Raw genomic sequence first — 17,584 nt, 5'->3', positions numbered from 1 at the left:
CAAAGGAAAAAACAAGTAGGTTTTGTTTCAAAAAACAATGCATGTTTTTTAAACCAACGAAATATTTGTTCTTTAATACAAAAAAAAAGTATAAAAATTAAATGATTTATGGAACATGATGTTGAATAATCAGATGAAAACATGTTTTTGAAACCAGAATTAAGAACATATTTTTTGCTTCAGTTTTGAAAACTAAACACACATGAACACAACCAAGAATTTGAAAAGTATGTACTACCTCAATAGGTAGTACTTTTAGCTTTTATAAACATCCACAAATCCTTCCATAGGAGAATTTGATTAATTTAAATTTTGATTTGGAGAAAACTAATAAAAAATATAGAATTATTCGGTTAGAAATGAGCCCACCAAATTGATTGATTTATTAATTTTAATAATATTAAACATCTAATCTTATATTAAGATTTGTATTTAGTTTCTTATATTAAATAAAATTTATAATAATCATTAAATTACTACTAAATTAAATAAGAGAGAATCAATAGGCATTTCAACTAATGCAAATTGAGTTCTAATGTCTTGCTTACTGTTATATTTAAAAATTCTAAAAATACCAAAAAAGTTTAGATCTGAGAGAGAGAAAGAGAGAGAGAGAGAGAGAGAGATCAGAAAACCTCTGTTATATAGTGAAGGGAATTGATCGCATGGTCAACGCAGACGTAGAGCATCACTTATCCCAAGCCTCATGGTGATATACTGTCTGGAAGGGATGCATCATCCCTCTATCTCTGCAGAAGCAGAATAAGCCCAGCGACCCAGTATCGATCACCAACAGAAGAACAGCCTTTTCGACTCGTCTCCAATCCTAATATTTTTCTTCTGTGATGTGATCGCTTTTTATTTTTTTCAAAAGTTGATTCAAGACATCGCTTCTCAGCTTCTCCTCGATCTTTACCGAACTTGTGAACAAATCAAAATTTTCTTGATCTGCTCATCCTTCAGTCAATTTCCCAGTTCGTCAAACCATTACCAGTTGAGAGTTTTCTTGAGCTTTGAAGACCTTGGCACACAAGGATTCAGTCAAGTGATCCCAATCAATGAGTATACCTGTTTGAATTCTCTCTTTTTTCTTGTTAAGGGCATCAACTATCCTAACGAGACACCGAAAATTCAACCAACCTGCTTAGCTGTGTATCTACCTCCCCTACATGAATAAATTGAATGCCTTTACATATCTAAGAAATGGATTTTACCTTGAAGGTTTCAGGTAGGCAGAAGCTAGAAGAATTTAGGCCATCAATATTGTCAGAAAAATCAAATATTGAAACAAATGGCTAATGGGCTACTAGGATCACAACTAGAGGGGAAAATTAGTAAATTACCCATTTCACCATTTGGAGGTCACGCCTAGTTTCTGTATCCTGAAGGGAATTAATGAATTAATTCCCAGTCCTAGAGTACTGCAATAATGCTCTATTTAATTGTTCATCACGTCTGTAAGCCATGAAAACCAACTACATGTTACATGGAAAGAATTGTACTTATTTCAGGCATTTCCTGCTATCAAGGGGGGAAAGGATATTTGAGTTTCAAGTCATTGAGAAATCCATTTACTGGTTTCTTTCATGTATTTAAAAACTAAGTACTTTTTTCCATTGTTTTGTGCAATGGTAAAATTTTGAGCCGACAAGCATGAGAAAAGAGAACTTCATACTTGAAATACCAGAAGCCATATCCAGTCCACCCCTCCCAATACCCAGATAGCCGGAATCAGCATTGGTCCATTGTATACTGGCCTTTTGTTATTCATGTATTAAGGTGATCCTTCTAAGAGTAAATTAGATCTTCAATTTACTGTGCTTAAACTAAGCTGTAATTGACTGTTGGACCTCATGCAATACCTTTTCTCAGATTAGTTATGCACAGTATCAAATGCAGTTTTACAATAGCTAACCAACTTAGGGGCTAGTATGCTCTACTAAAAAGAAGAGAATTAAGTAAATCATAAATGCATCAAGCAATATGATAAAATGGAATAGTTATTCGGGGCCAATGAAAGAAATATCTGGAAAAAACAAGCAATTATGATAAAAACGAATAGTTGGTCAGGGATAATGGAAGAAATATCTGAAACAAACCAACAGGCCCTGAGGTTGAACCTTTGGTAAGTGCATCTCTGGCTCTGCAAGTGGATTTCTATACATGCATGCCATAAAAATCACTCTTGGTAGGGAGTGAAGAGAATATGACATCACACAATACACTCAATCTTCAAAAGGGGGACCGACTTCGACCCCCATTCTCAATGAAATACAATACCATTTGGCCCATTAACAGGATGGTTAATTCAAATAAATAAAATCAGACTTGTGAGGCATGGTTAGTCTCTGGAAAAGTGATATATTTCATCAGATGGGAATTCCCATAACTACAAGATTATAAAAATTAGTGTTGACAATGACCAGATGTTTGAGCAAAACTATCTTTGGGACTAGTCCCATATTTTACAAATACACCGCAGTTGCCAACAGAAGGAAAAGGTTCGGTCGAAAAAATGCTGACCTGTTTTGGATTCTTTCCATTCTGTACACTGTCAAGGGGATGGGTTGACATGGACGAGTCCAAAACAAAACCTTTGTCTTCTGAATGGAATTGTATCTGCGGCTTACTATGTGAGAACCTTCTAGAGGAAATAGAGTTGTGAGAAGAGTAATCCGATGGATAAAAGGTATTGAATATGGAGGAAATGGAATCAAGATTGAAGTCAGCATAGTCCACAGTACTGAATGAATCTCTCGTACTCTCAGTAGTAAATGATGATTCATCTGAGCTCGTAAAATGGGACCAATCACTGGATGTGGCATCTGAAAATTCTGTGCTAGTTGACTCAGCATAGATTTCTCTCACAGGCAAGACATTCATGTTTGTACTCCTTAGAGTGCTGTTGGAGTTTCTGTTGCAAGCACCCATACAAATTTCTGGTCTGGGACCTGATGGAAATTCTGAGGCAAACGAATGGCAGCTGGAATTGGGTTCCACCGGTCTTAATGATTTTTGAGTTTTGGATGTACAATGCCTTGCAGAAGATGGAGATTGCAGTGAGGTAGCTTTCCCAGAACAAGCTCTTGGAGGTCGTGGGCAAGACCTGAACAGGGTTTAACAATTGAAAAGCTGATGAATGATTTAAATAAAATACTGTGTAGAAAAAGTTGGTTCATAATTACCTTGAATAGAATAGGATGTATGCACCTTCAGACATCACCTGACTAATTGGCACTGGCTGGACCTATTAGCAAAAGAATGATACATGATAAGAAATCAAAACCTATACAACTATACAACAAGAAATTGCCAGATCCAACTACAATCTCTGGAAACCAATACCATGGAACCAGCTGCACCCATTTTGCAAGAATCAAGGATATAAAATCTGAGTGTGCACATCTAGAGATCCACTGGTGTGGACAGCTAATCTATTTCGGCTGCATCAACCAACTGTATCTTAAAATTCTAATGAATTTTCTGACTATCCATCAGAATATATACAAGCAAAAGAAGAGAAAAATGCGATTCTGTTTCAAACCTCAACAAACTCACAGACGTGTGTGTGTGGGGGGGGTGGGGGGGGGGGAGGGGGGTCTCAACGAATTAAATAACTGTTCATCTTTTTAAACCATGGATTTTGCTCCAGAGGTTTGCAAAAAAGTCTTGTGGCATTTCTTGCTTTTGGAATGGCACAAATGTTTGCCTTTAGATTTACACAAGGGATCAGCTAAGAAATGCTGAGATAAATCACAGCCAACTCCTACAGCAAAATGGATACTTTGGGGGTACATAGTTTATGAATGGATCTCCTTGCAGGTCATGAATGTGCAGATTTGATATGTAAATCCAAGAGAAGAAAGGGGCTTTTTGTTTAAGGGAGAAAAATACTGGATGGTGGGAGGACTGGTATCTTGTACAATTGGTGACCATGCCAACTGGAAATTCTTGGACTACATATTAAAGACGATGAATTTCAGTTTTCAATGGAGAGGGTTGAATAAAGGTATGTTTCTCGATGCCTACCATTTCAGTCAACATTAATGGAAGACCACGTCATAAGGTCACCAGTTCTAGGGTTTTGAGACAGGGGGACCCACTGTCCTTGGTTGTTTATTTGTGTTATGGAGACTCTTAGTAAACTAATGGAAGGATAGAAGAATCTGGCCATGGGAGAAATCAGGCTCTTTTTCTGTGAAATCCTTCTTTAAGAATGTGCAAGCAGTCATCTGATGGGTTTCCTCAGTCTAGAATATGGCAAAGACATGCTCCATCAAATGTAACTTTTTTGTGTTGGATTGCAGCATTAAATTACAAAGGACAGATTGATAAGGAGAGAGATGGTACGTGATAACATTGATTGTGTCCTTTGTGGAATACTAGAAAGCATATCTTTATGCAATGCAGTTTTACTAGAGAGATCGTCTGGTCTCTGATGAGGGGTGCTTTTAACTGGAGAAGTTGCTCCCCTGAATCAGTCCTGCAAGCTTTCAAGGCCTTAGAGCTGGCTGGACTTAGTGAGAAGGGCAAAGTAATTCCAGTGTATATGGTTCAAAAGGACGTAAAGAACTTTTGAGGGCAGAGAAAATTCTAGTGATGTGGTTGCAAACAGATTCAAACGCCCCTTATGCTTCAGAGGTATACCCTAGAACAGGTGTTTATATTGATACTTTGTTTCATTAGGTCTTGTTCCACGAGAGGAAGAATGGTTGATTGGTTATTCTTTTCTTGATTTGTACAGGTCCTTGGTGTACAAAGATTCTTTACTTGTGTATCCTATTGTTCAGTTCAATACAATACAACAATTTGCTTTTCCAAACAATAAATTCTCTTGCATTGTAAAAGGTAGGTTACCTTCTGGTATGAAGTATGATTACATTATTTAATCAATACTAAACATGAACTAGAGTATTTTGAAGTTTTTAACAGGGATAAGTGTTTTTTTTTTTTGATAAATCAGGGATAAGTGTTATAAAAATAGCTGGTTTCTTATATCCATATGATCAACCTTCAACACAGTTTTTTTTTCAATAGACTAGGTAACCAAGAAAAACTTAAGCTACTAGGTGCACTAAGCTAACAATGAGACTTTACACTTGAGAAAACTATAGCCATCATTGGGCTACCTATATGGGCCTGGTGTTGAGCATGCTGATGGGCCAACAGTTTGACTGCTATAAGCCCTCGCCCAGCCAACCCAAACATTAGAAAAAATACTGCTCAAATTGTCGGTATGTCACTACTCTCCAAATGCAGAGAGGGCATACTTAATTTATTTAAAGAGAAGCCAAGACAACTAAAAAGCAAACCAAAAAAACTCCTTTCGAGCTACATTAAACATCAAAAAAGAACTCTAAATCTCAACCTAATTGAAAAAGGGGGGGAAAACTACACTCTGACTAAGGCTGTAAACGGATTGAATTCACATAGGGTTCAGCAAAATCCGAATATTGAAAACTTGCATCCAAATCTGATTGGATTTGAAGACCTCAGAATCGAATTTAATCCGACTCCACTTTAATTTTTCTAAAAACAAAAAAATGAAAAATTAGTTGTCAATTATATATAAAATAAATTCGGTATGTTATATTTACATTGATTTATTATATATATATATATAATAAATCAATGTAAATATAACATACTGAATTTATTATATATAAATATATATATATTCACATATAATATAATGTATAAAAACATATTTTGTATAATTTTAAATATAAATATAAAATTTATATATTAAAATCAAAAAAGATTATAATATAATCGGATTCAGATTTTAATCGGGTCAGATGGAGTCAAATCTGAATCCGATCTGATTATTAATTGTATGTGGATTGCAAAATCCAAATCCGAACACAAACACATCATCTGAATCCAAGATAATTGGATCAGGTGTTGGATTGGCCACAGATTTTCAGGTATCATTGACAGGTCTAACTCTGACAAGACTCAAAGAATTGTTGATTACTAGACCTGTTCATGGGCCAGCCTGGCCTGGCCCATTCTTAGTCGAGCTTGGGCAAGAATTTAGGCCCACAGGCTAGGGCTCAGGCCCAAAACACTAGGCCCAGCATTTTTCAGGCCGGGCTCAGGCTTTCTCAAAAAAGCCCAGACTGAGCCCAAGCCCAATGATAATGTTTTGTATAATACATTTTTCCTTTCTTCCTCCTCTTTTCTCAAGCCATAGTGAGATCTTTCAGTATTTTTCGGTTTTGAGGCCATTTAATATAAATAAATTAGTTTTGTCATAAATAAAAATTAAAAAAAAAAACTTCTTGCCCAATTTTCTTGGTCAAGCTTTGGGCTTGGGCCTGGGCTTCAGACTTAATACAAGGTCTGGGCTCGGGCTCAAGATCTAGGCCCAATGGCCAGGCCAGGCTCTGGCTCAGACCTGAATATATTCTGTTAATATAGAGGCAAAGCCCAGCCTGTGAACAGGTCCACTGATTACTAGCAGAAGGGCAACTGTTTTGTAACTTTATCCCATTAATGCCCTCAATCATTTAAAAATTTGAAGCACTGTTACTGATAGAAAAATGCCCTTGATCATTTAAAAATTTGAAGCACTGTTACTGATAGAAAAATGCCCTCAATCATGATATTTGGGTTGTAGTTATTAGGCAAAGTAGGAAACAACCAACCAAGATCCTAAATGGCATTCTTTTAATGTGCACCACAACTGACAATTACACAGGAAGTCACCAACAAATAGCAAATTTGAATATCAAGCATCATGCAAGAAAGAAAGAAGAGAAAAAAGAACTCATGCACTAAGTTTTGGAGTTCAAATTATTTGACGGACTTTTTGAAATATTTTATTATATTTAAAATTCAACCAGCTGTTAAATCTCTCAGGAGTCAGGAGCCAATCAAGTACCATGAAGAAAAAATTGAGCATTTCATTTTATCAGAAATGAGTGAGAGAACTTAATTAAAAGACAAAGAAAAAATAAAGGTATAATGAGCTAGTCCCAAAACAAGGAAAACATGGCCCAAATGAACCTCTATAAGAGACCAGAAAAAACACAGTATAGAAAATATAGCAGGATCCCATAATCATGTTATCCTTGAGGGGAAGGCCTCTCAGCAATAGTGGGTTTTCCCTAGAACAATTACTTAACATATCTTTCTAAGATCTCAAATGCAAAGTTGTTCCATGAATTCCTTGTAGGCATTTCCATTTTACCAATCAAAAATAGTTTAGAAAAATCCTTCAAAACCAGAACAGTGGAACATTTACAAAGAGCTAACTTTTACCTCTGTGTCATCTATCCTTAACCACGTTCCATGCATATCTTTCACGTAGGACACATAATGCCCTGAAAATGATGCATTCAATGTATCCAAATGCACAACAACACCATAAAGCATATAAAGTGGAGGGCTGTCGCCTGTTCCAGTCATGAATGGGATCATGTCCAGCATATCTGGGAAGGTAATACATTTGTTTATTTTGCCATATTTCCCCTTCTGATGAAACAAAATTCACAGTTAAGGAATTAATAAGTCAATAATTATACAAAATGTGGCATCCCAAATATAAGTTTCTATTAAAAAAGGCTGAAAAACAAATAATAATTTTAGACAAGGAACATATATCTCCAATTACAAACATAAGGAATCAAATTTTGGTTTTACAGAAAATCTTTTCCAGCACCACAAACAATGCCGCTTTTCCACTGACTCAGCATTGTATAACCCAGACAACTTAGCCAACATCCTGCCATATTTTGGTTTGCAGTGATTAAACTGAGCCACCCAAGTCATGCTGGTACCCAGGATCTTTTCTTGTAGTAATCAAAAAAAAATATTAACGAAAAAGTGTATAGAATGAATATATGGCTGAAAGGGGAAAAAAGTGAAAACAAGCAAGGAGAAGAATATAAAAAGAACCAGCCATGCCCACCCTGGTAGACAGGATCCATAAATAATCAGATGAATTACAACAACTCAAGGAGAACATCAAACCCTAAGAAGCCGATGTTTTGAGAACATAAAGACTCAAACCGGAAAAAAAAAATGCTACAGAAAAGAATAATGAACCCACTAAGCAATACTATTTCCAAAATACCTGAAATCTCTTCAAAACTATTGTCAATATGTTGGGTGCCTCATGTATGCTCAATTGCTTTCGGGCTTTTACATATGTCGCGCACCTTTATTGAAAACATGCAAAAGATTGTCAGTGATTCAAATTTTAGATGATCATCAGGAAAGGACCTAATCTGCAAGGCATGGAATGAGTTTCTAAAACACAAATAATGCCATCCAACCTTCCACATCTGTACATGTTTTCTCCATCCAAATCCTCAGCTGCAGTGAATTGAGTAAGTGCATCCTCCAGTGACTCCACCCAACCAAGTATCTCCAATGTAAGATCCATAATGTTCTCATATCGTTCAGATTCATGATGACATTTCAGGCACTTAACCTGGATATGGTCGTATGAACTTATCATTGAAAATCTATATATGAGAAGAATAAAATTAACACAACAGACAGATTTTGTGAAGTGGGTACTTGAAAGAGGTTGAAGAGAGGTAATATTGCAATAATCACCTTTGATCGAAGGCGACCGCCAAATGTATGTTGTATGAATGTCGTTTCTTGCAACCTTGAATCAACATGCTTCTCACCACCCACTACCTCAAGGCATATAGATTGCATAGAAGCGACTAGAAGCCTGAATATAGATAGCCACTTTAGAAAAAGAAAGCTCACATGAAACGACCAAAATGAACAAAGAAAAATACCAACTATTGATCTGTGAATCTAAAATTGAATTTAGATCACTAAGCTTATATGGAGGTATTCAGACTTCAAAGACAGTATAAGAAGATCATATACCCAAATAAAATTGACAGGTACATGTTCACAAACCTTAGAAATTCATGAGCATCTTCCTGACTTCCACCACCCATACGAGAAGCAATGTTTCTCATATGCAAAAGGATTCGGTTGGGAGACAAAGGACCTCCACCTTCTGTTAACATCATGACATGATGCTCAAGTTCACACATGAGGCACCAATCTTTCACACAGCCTACCATATACAGGAGAGATAAGAAGACATGTATATCATATAACAATACAATGCATCAGATCTGGTTATTTACAGCTTAGGGACATTGATATAAGATATGCAAAACAAGCACATACAGGTTCTTGAATGTGATTTCCGAAGCAAGTACACAATGAGGGGCTTTGTGCAGGTCAAACATTGCAATACGGCATTAGCATAGCAACTGCAAGATCAAAATCAAAAAATGGGCAACAAAGTCAACAACAGAAGAATAGAGGATGATAAGAAATCACAAAAGAACAAAGAAGTTGCATCTTATGCTTAGCTGTAGGTAGTTATGGTTCAGAATTCAGATCCAACAGAAAATATACTCAATGGACTACATGGATGAATTTAATCTTTTTGCACCGATACCAAGTAGCAATAGTTAAGATCTCTCTTCAGTTATTCTCTTTTTTCCTTATTTTCTTTTTAATAGATAAGACCTCTCTTCAGTTATTCTCTTTTTTCCTTATTTTCTTTTTAATAGATAAGATCTCTCTTCAGTTATTCTCTTGTCTGAGTATGGAGAATCATTTCCATCTCGATCTTTGTTCTCAATAAGGGTTATCTTCGGTTACTTGCAAAATTTTAAAGATAGATTGCTCTAATTATTGGATTCTGCATTCTAACTTCATAGTCAAGACTTCAAGTAGAGGGAAATTGAATACAATATTACCTGTTCCCACAATTTAAAAGACCTCTAGGAGACAAGTCCCAGACTTCATATTGAAAGAACTTTACAAATTCTTCATAGGGGAAAAGAACCTGATCCATTAGAATAGTGGAGCACAAATGAGTTCAATATTCAGAAATAGAGAATAGCTAAATAGGCAATTCACATATCAAGTATTAGACCTTATTTCTCTTATGTGTATCACTAATAGCCCCAGTGACACTCTGCCTAGGAACTTTAGGTGACTTCTTTAGGCCCATCATTTTCATAATTCCAATCTCTGAGACACCATTGCAGTTTTGTGCATGGGCATTCATGGAAGGATTTACTTGATGGATTTCTGCACACATAATAGAGAATTGGTGGTGAAAAAGTCCTGTGGGATAGTAGAAAATAATGAATTGATATATATCTGAACAGAACCAACACAACCCACTTGATTCATTTGCCATGCTCCCCTTCCTGTCTGTCCCTGAATTTACATTTTCTCTTGATGCTGCTTTCATTGCTGATCTTGGTGAGCCTGAACATTTGGGTTCTAAAGAATTTGACTTTCCCTTTGATTTTCTGCTTGTCTTACCTAAGATCATTTCAGGAGAAGAGTTAAAGTATGCTGTTTCGTCATTACAAGCCAATCCCTCCCTAAGGATATTGCCTCTGTCTGAAGTGAAGCCTATCTCGGCTTCACCTGTACTAGCCCCATTGTTCTCTAAGGAGCTTGAAATAGGGGAGTCAGTGCTTGTTTGAAATGAACATCCAGTATCTCCTCTTAACTTGTGATTTTCATGCAAATTGTTTCTTGGAACACTCCTTCCATGGACAAGCACAGGATTGTTGACAAGATGCTTTCTTGAAGTTTCTTCTGAAGATGCAACTAGGCCATCATTTCCTGACTGAAACCACCAAAGGAGTCGAAAGTAAACAGATGCATCAGAACCACAGAAAAAGAAGTGCAGCCTTATAGGAACCTCAACTCAAATTGCTAGTACCTTAAGCTTTAAAGAAGCATCCTTCAATGGAATAGCATTAGACAATGTTGGATCAATGACCTTACTGCTGTATGCTTCTAGGGATGATCCAAATACTGCTGTGTCCTCTCTTCTCAAGAGTTCTCTTTGGGATCTACTACAGGACCGCTTGTCTGGAACCTTTCGCTCCAACGTTGAAACCTCAGATGTATCAACTGTAGTGGTGGTGGTGGTGGTAGAAGCAATAGCTGTGGTAGTTGGAGCATGATTTGGTCTGCCTGAAGAAACATTTTCTGGCATAGGCTGCTTAGTTTCATACCCATAGAATAGTTTGTTGAGGTTTTCATTTAGTAAAATTCTCTCATCAACAGAATCTTCAACTGCAACAGGCTTAGGGGATGAATTTGAGCTCAGGATCTCCAATTGCTGGCATTCTTGTCTGTGGCCTTGCCTCCAGTGAATTATCTGACACTTCCCAGAACTGCAGATAGATGATCAGTTTAATAATAATAAAAGTAAATTGAGAAAAAAATGAATATGCAGTAGGACCAGCTTAAAAGTAAGCTATAAGTGAATAATATACGAGGACAACATCAAGTTATAAGTGTATAATCAATGAGGACGGTATGACTGTTCTTACAATCCACCCCCTTGGGAAGTCACTCCTCATACAATTGATTCCTTGCTACACCTGGTCCTGCTAGTGAATCAGCCATGCTGTTGAACGTGGGATCCATCTATATGACACTTCCAAAGTCCCAATAGATATCATAAGCTAAAGGATACTCTAGTCAGCAATCCTTATTCCAACTATGGGAGTCATGTTGCATTAACTATGAAATAAGGTCTAGAAATTTTTAAAACTCTTCTTCAGTAGAGAGGGGGATCCTAAAACACAAGAGTTCCCTTAACAAATGAAACAGTCCTAGAGAGATAGTTATAAGCTTTCACTGTCCTTTCGGCTAAATATCAGTGGAAGAAACTAATAGCATCTTATAATTAAGCAAACAATGAGAAGAAATGATGAAAGAAAAATAAGAATACGAGATGAGAAATAGAGATGACGAGTTCAGTTAGGATTAGAACTCGTTGTGTAGCGCCTTCAAAAGAAATCGGAAAAAAAAAAAGAAAACTTTATTAATAAAAGGAAGTAGTACATCAAGAGGTGATGAGATGAATAAGAGAGATGAGAAATAGAGACGAGTAGTGAGAGTAGTGTGGGAGGAAAGAAATACAATAATATTTGAAGAGAAGGAATGAAGCAAGGAAGCCTTGGTTGAAACTATAACATTGAGATTATCCATCAAACAAAACTATAACATTGAATGTAGCACATTGGGCAAAAAGTTCGAAGCTGTTTTCGGATTTCAAGATTGAAGATTTCTTCAGAGCTTGGGGTATCACGGTTGCATCCTCAACTACAAGACAAAGATCTGTTGAGGTTTGGTCTCCCCCAATAAATGGTTGGAAGAAAACTGAATTTTGATGGGAGCTGTTTGGGTAACCCAGGCCCCTCAGGTATTGGGGGAGTCATTAGGGATGAAGAGGGGAACATAATTGCTTTATACTCTGGCCCTTTGGAGCAGGGTGATGTGGCAAGATCAGAGTTTTTGGCTGCAGTTTTTGGGGTTGAGAAGGCAAAAGAACCGGGTATTAGTAGGCTGATTATTGAGGGAGATTCGAAAACTGTGCTTAAGTGGCTGGTAAAAGGGGAGGGGTTGGCATGGCATTTGAGGAATGAATTCAGAAAATTCAAATGGCTGTGACAGGACATGTTAATCCAAGTAAAATGGGTGAGGAGGACTGCTAATGGCTTGGCAGATAGCTTAGCCAAGCAAGGGGTACATAGAACACATATGTTTTGGGCTCAAATGTAGTACTGATTTGGGGCAGCTTCTATAGCTGGTTCTTTTCACAACTTCTTGTTGTGATCATGTTTCTCTCATAATTAACGAAACCTTTTCTGTGTTGCTGATCAAAAAAATAGAGACGAGTAGTTCAAAATTTCAAATAAGATAGAACATAAATGGAACTCATTCAGCCTGCATTCTGATGGGGCTGGCAAGTTGGAATTACAAGTAAAAAGAACACACCCCTAACAACAAAGGACCTATACATGCCAATACTTAAAAAAACTAAGTAGCAAAGTTACATAAAGAATTTAATGGAAAATGTCACCTTCCAACTACAAAGTAATGTCTACAAATTATTGCAGAACTACCACTAAATGCCATAGACTCAAATGAAGAACATGACACTAAATTGAAGTCCTTTACAACTCCAAACTTAAGGATGACTTTGAGAAGGAACTAGTGCTTAAAGGGATTCATCACATTCAGTTGACATAAAGTTGGAGAATGAATAATTGGTGTGTCAACTGTTACTAATAATTAGATAGGCCTTACAAGGGAGTTGGTTGAAGTATGGAAAATTAAGTTCCCTCATACACTAACAGATGTAGATGGAATTAAAGATTTCCTGGAAAGTAATGTACATCCATATCCAAGCAATTCTTTATCCCTAAAACATACTTTTTTTGAGTACATATTTTTAATTTTTTGAGAGAACATATGATTTTTTTACTTAAACTGATGTTTTGTACAACTAATCAAGATTCAAGTATACAATTCTGTATGGTTAGTAGCCCTAAAATGGGAGCAGAACTTATCAAAGCATGTGACCATCTATATATCTATAGATTCTATACTGCATATACCAAGAGTTTTGAACCTGTAGCTCAAGATCAAGAACTTAGGCTTACCAGTATCTAACAGATTTGCATCTGGAGCAACGGGTTGTAGCTGGACCAAAGCATCTTGCACATTCATGAAACCCAACCTTTAAAGATGGAACAACAGGAATAACACTGGCAGCAGCCATTGCCTCTGCACGGAAGGCCTCTTCAGCTGCCAACTGAGCTAGCACGCTTATCCTCTCCTTCTTCTTTGCAGACTCATTCCACTTTCCAAGTAAGATATAAGTAACCAAAGGAAGCACAACCAATACCAAAAACAAGGCAGGTATATCAGCTTCCCTTGGCTCAAGCATGTCCCCTCCAACATACTCATGTCCAGCTTCCTCTCAAAGCAGCTTCTTACAAGAAAGTCTCAATAAGCTGCACAAATTGAGGGTTCTCCTTCAATTTTTCTAACACAATAAGATAGATATAGATAAAAGCATAAGCATATATCTTTTAGTCAACTCCAATAAAAATTTAGGGAAGTATAAAATTTAGGAGTTGTTGACCTCAAACAATCATTTATAGTGGTAAGAACCAGGATCCTCTAACACTCTTTTCCTTCATGCTATAAGTTGAACAAAACAAATACGTAAAAGAGAAATATCCAGAACGGCCGGTGCCTTATGCTTGTAGTGAAACTGCGACCTAAAAGAAGCCATCTTCATCAGGAATCAACAATATGAGAAATGATATGGGGAAGAGAACAACTTTTAGATCCATCCCTTTTTCTTCCTTCCTTCTTCTCTTTTCCTCCAATCAATATAAAGGAAACCATGAGAAGGAAATAAAATCAAAAAAATGAAGAACACAAATATATATACATATATATAATACCATATATTTGTAGCTATTAACTCAAAACCATCAATAAAGGAAGAATCACTGAAAGTTGCATTTCAGTCTGTCTTAGGGAAAAGTAGGCAGAGATCATTATAAAATGCATAAACAGTAGAATCTGCACGATAGGAAAACTGTCAAAATTACCTTAACCCAACAAACTCGGTAGCAATGAGCTAGAGAGACTAAGAGAGAGATAATATCATTCGTACAAATGAAGAAAATGCAACAAAGATGCTAGAATCCCACTCCTGTATATAACCAAAAAGAAAGAAAATAATGAGAAGAGCGGAAAGCTCATATGCTTGGTAATAGCCCTCATATGTATATGAATTTTTTTCTTTTTGATGGGTCATATGTCTTCCCTCTTCTTTGGAACATCTACAATAAAAAATGAAACAAAACAAGCATGAAAGAGCGCCACACATTCCAGACTTACATTCAGTGACTCAATGACAGTCGTTGAAAGGCCTGCATGTTTGACTGCAGACAGGCAGAAAAAATGAAATCTCAACACAAACCCACCTCAAGTGACTTTAGCTACTTCCCCAGACAAGCAGAAAAATGAAATATCAACACAAACCCACCTCAAATGACTTTAGCTACTTCCCCAAATCAACCTACATATGTTTAGGGAAATAAGAAGGCAGTCAAAGTGACCAAAAGAAAGAAGAAAATCGATCTCCTTTTGTTTATTTGAAATAACAAAACCATGAAGAAGAATTTAAAATAATATAATGTAAAAAAAAAAAAAAGTAAAGACTGTTGCAGCATACTCAACACCTTGATGGTAAGAGCAGTAAAATACTGAATGAGGGGAACCCATATTTAAGAAATGTGTTTTTTTCCCACATAAAAAAGCTTCTGCATTAACAATCTCGAGATATCACCAACATTTCAAGCAAGTAGAAGCGAAACCCATCACTCACACCGATAGTAAGATTTTAAAGCACAGCATCTCTCAACATGAGATTCCAAGAGAGACCCATCTTAGAAGCTAGAAGGTCTCCCGTATGGACATTTCGTAGAGAAAAAATCCAAAGCTTTCAACAAGGCAAGCACTACATCAAGCATTGTCAGAGAATATGATTCAAAAGGATTCAGAAACAAGAGAATGATGAAAACTAGAGAATGTTGATAGATTTCTAGAGGACCCAACCTAAAAAACAAGAGAATGATGAAAACAAGATCAATTTTTTGCAGAAACCCCACATTCGCAAGCTTCATCTTTTCACAGATTTCAGTTGTACAGACAATACCAAGATGAAATCCAGCAATTTTTCAGTGTGAGATTTAGAGAAAAAACAAATAAATAAATCGATGAGACACAATAAGGTTTTAACTGTTCTTCATTCTTACCTTAGGCAAAAGGAGAAATCTACAAAAAGCCCGAAACTTCAGCTTCTCCCCACAGATTCTCTGATTCCTCAAAATGCTTAAAGGCCTCTCTCACTCTGCTGCATTCTCTTCTTCGGTCCCTCCTAAACTCTCCTCAACCCACTTAAACAGACTATATACAGTGCTTTCTTCACATCGAAGCTTGAAGAAATCAAGCATCACTACCGTACACGTGGCAAATTAACCAAAACGAATACAGATTAAAATATCAGAACCGTGTGATCAAATGTAAAACCTAGATATCAATGGAAAAATTCTTGCTTATTGTTTTTAACGGCTAGGATCAAGCCATCGCCATGATTGCTACCATCTAATCAGTAGGCATTTCTCGTAAAACATTCCCTCAATTGATTCTTCACCGTACAAATAATGTAATATTGAATGGCCATGATGTTCAGGTTGATTTTGGCCTTTTCTCGTGTTTTATCTTTTTCAAGGGCAACTCGGGCGTCTAAAATCAGAGTTACTCAGACCATTCAAACAGTCGCTTCAGTTCAGGCCTTCAGCAGTTTTTTTTTTTTTTTACAAAATAAAATATTAGTGCATCACATGCCACAAATCTGGAATATTCTTCCAGTTAAGTACAACTAGTCCATCTGTCGGTTTATTAGGTGGTCCCACGAAATTTTTTGATGTGTGGTGAGAGATGCACTTGCACCCCATGAGAGCGAAAGAAGAGTTGTACCTTTACCATTGACTCATCTTTTAACAAGTTGAAATCTTATTTAGAAACCCTAGCTTTTCTTATAACTATAGAAACCCTAATTTGCAAATACAAATATGTACAGTGCAAATCGTTGATATTTGTAAACCTTGTATTTATACTCTACTTTTTTCTTTTTGATATACTGTACTTATTTGTATTCACATTCTTCTCAAACTGAGCCTTTTAGTGCAGATTCAGTTTTACTGGTGCTTGATGTAACAAATAGTTTTCAAAAATTTGAAGACATGTTTGCAACCAAAATGAGAACAAATTTTGCATAAAAAAAATTGATGTAAACTTTGTGTTTAAAGTTGATCAATTTTGAAAATGTACATTTCAGTATTCAGATTCATGTTTGCAACTATTACAACTAAGAACCATCTGGCAAGAAAATAAATTTATTAATACAGAACTAAAGCAATTTTGCATTTGCATGAACCAAAATGCACTCTATATATCTATATTTACACTTTATTTGCGTTCTTAGTGCACAATATTTTTAAACCTTGTATTTACACTCTTTCCAAACTATATATAGAGTGCAAAACCTTGTATTTTGTTTTTTTTTTTGATAAATTATTTTGTATTATTATGTATTTGCATTGTATATATTTATACTTGTACCATTTCCAAATGGAGTCTAAAAGGATATGGTGTGTTTGACACATCATTGCCATGTCATCTATATTATTATAAAGCATATTGATTTTAGTGCAACTCATAAAAGTTAAATTTGATTATATATATAACTTATATCATTACCCTTTATTTATGCACATGCCAGTACACTAATTATATAAAATTCTTAGGAGTTGTTTGATAATTGATGACTGAATGCCTATTTGGGAGATTATCCGGAACACAAATGCTCAACATTTGTAGTAGTTCAACACAAACAAATAAACCCTCCCAAACGGGGCCCAATTGTTTATTGATTTTTCTTGGCCGGACAAAATAGTCAAATAGTAAAATATTCAGGGGTAAAGTAGTCACCCAACTTGCCATTCAGCAATCAAGGGACTCATACTCAATTGCTCATTCAATAAAAGACAAGCTGATAAAGAATTCAGTTCAGTCAATTCAGCCCTTATTAAATGATGCCTTGGCAATTGGCTAATTTCAGGAAACTAGCTTTTCACCAAGGCCTATGGTCTAGTGAATGGCTGGCTCATCCGTATGACCCACCCTT

General features: G+C 36.2%; 1 protein-coding gene across 11 annotated transcripts; it reads right to left on the bottom strand.

The window, feature by feature from the left end:
- Positions 1-2,341: 2,341 nt before the first annotated feature.
- LOC104613506 (ubiquitin C-terminal hydrolase 15-like) lies at positions 2,342-15,788 on the bottom strand. Of its 11 annotated transcripts, XM_088900872.1 has the most exons (17): positions 15,651-15,723; positions 14,731-14,774; positions 14,439-14,542; positions 13,961-14,099; positions 13,476-13,829; positions 10,736-11,195; positions 10,183-10,639; positions 9,929-10,086; positions 9,750-9,838; positions 9,169-9,254; positions 8,890-9,052; positions 8,569-8,692; positions 8,283-8,440; positions 8,081-8,165; positions 7,267-7,479; positions 3,186-3,247; positions 2,342-3,106 (listed from the first exon to the last, which is right to left on the bottom strand). In XM_088900872.1, the coding sequence occupies exons 5-17, from the start codon at positions 13,760-13,762 to the stop codon at positions 2,407-2,409; spliced, it is 3,042 nt and encodes a 1,013-aa protein (XP_088756998.1). In that variant the 5' UTR covers positions 13,763-13,829; positions 13,961-14,099; positions 14,439-14,542; positions 14,731-14,774; positions 15,651-15,723; the 3' UTR covers positions 2,342-2,406. The 11 variants fall into 11 exon arrangements, with proteins under 11 accessions (XP_088756998.1, XP_010279650.1, XP_010279647.1 ...); XM_010281348.3 differs by lacking the exon at positions 14,731-14,774 and having other exon boundaries at positions 15,651-15,782; XM_010281345.3 differs by lacking the exons at positions 14,439-14,542; positions 14,731-14,774 and having other exon boundaries at positions 15,651-15,788.
- Positions 15,789-17,584: the final 1,796 nt, after the last annotated feature.

Source organism: Nelumbo nucifera, chromosome 3, assembly GCF_055504915.1.
Source record: "Nelumbo nucifera cultivar China Antique chromosome 3, China Antique-T2T, whole genome shotgun sequence".
Lineage (NCBI taxonomy): Eukaryota > Viridiplantae > Streptophyta > Magnoliopsida > Proteales > Nelumbonaceae > Nelumbo > Nelumbo nucifera.
Note: the sequence above shows the minus strand (reverse complement) of the source record. Positions and strands in the feature narration are given on the sequence as shown.

Bases quoted from the DNA above. Each gene is read 5' to 3' on its own strand.
- LOC104613506 (XM_010281345.3), bottom strand. From the start codon at position 13,762: ATGCTTGAGCCAAGGGAAGCTGATATACCTGCCTTGTTTTTGGTATTG. The intron at 11,196-13,475 runs GTAAGCCTAAGT...ATCTATCTGCAG, and splicing joins TGCAAATCTGTTAGATACTG to TTCTGGGAAGTGTCAGATAA. The intron at 8,693-8,889 runs GTTTGTGAACAT...ATCTATATTCAG, and splicing joins GATGCTCATGAATTTCTAAG to GCTTCTAGTCGCTTCTATGC.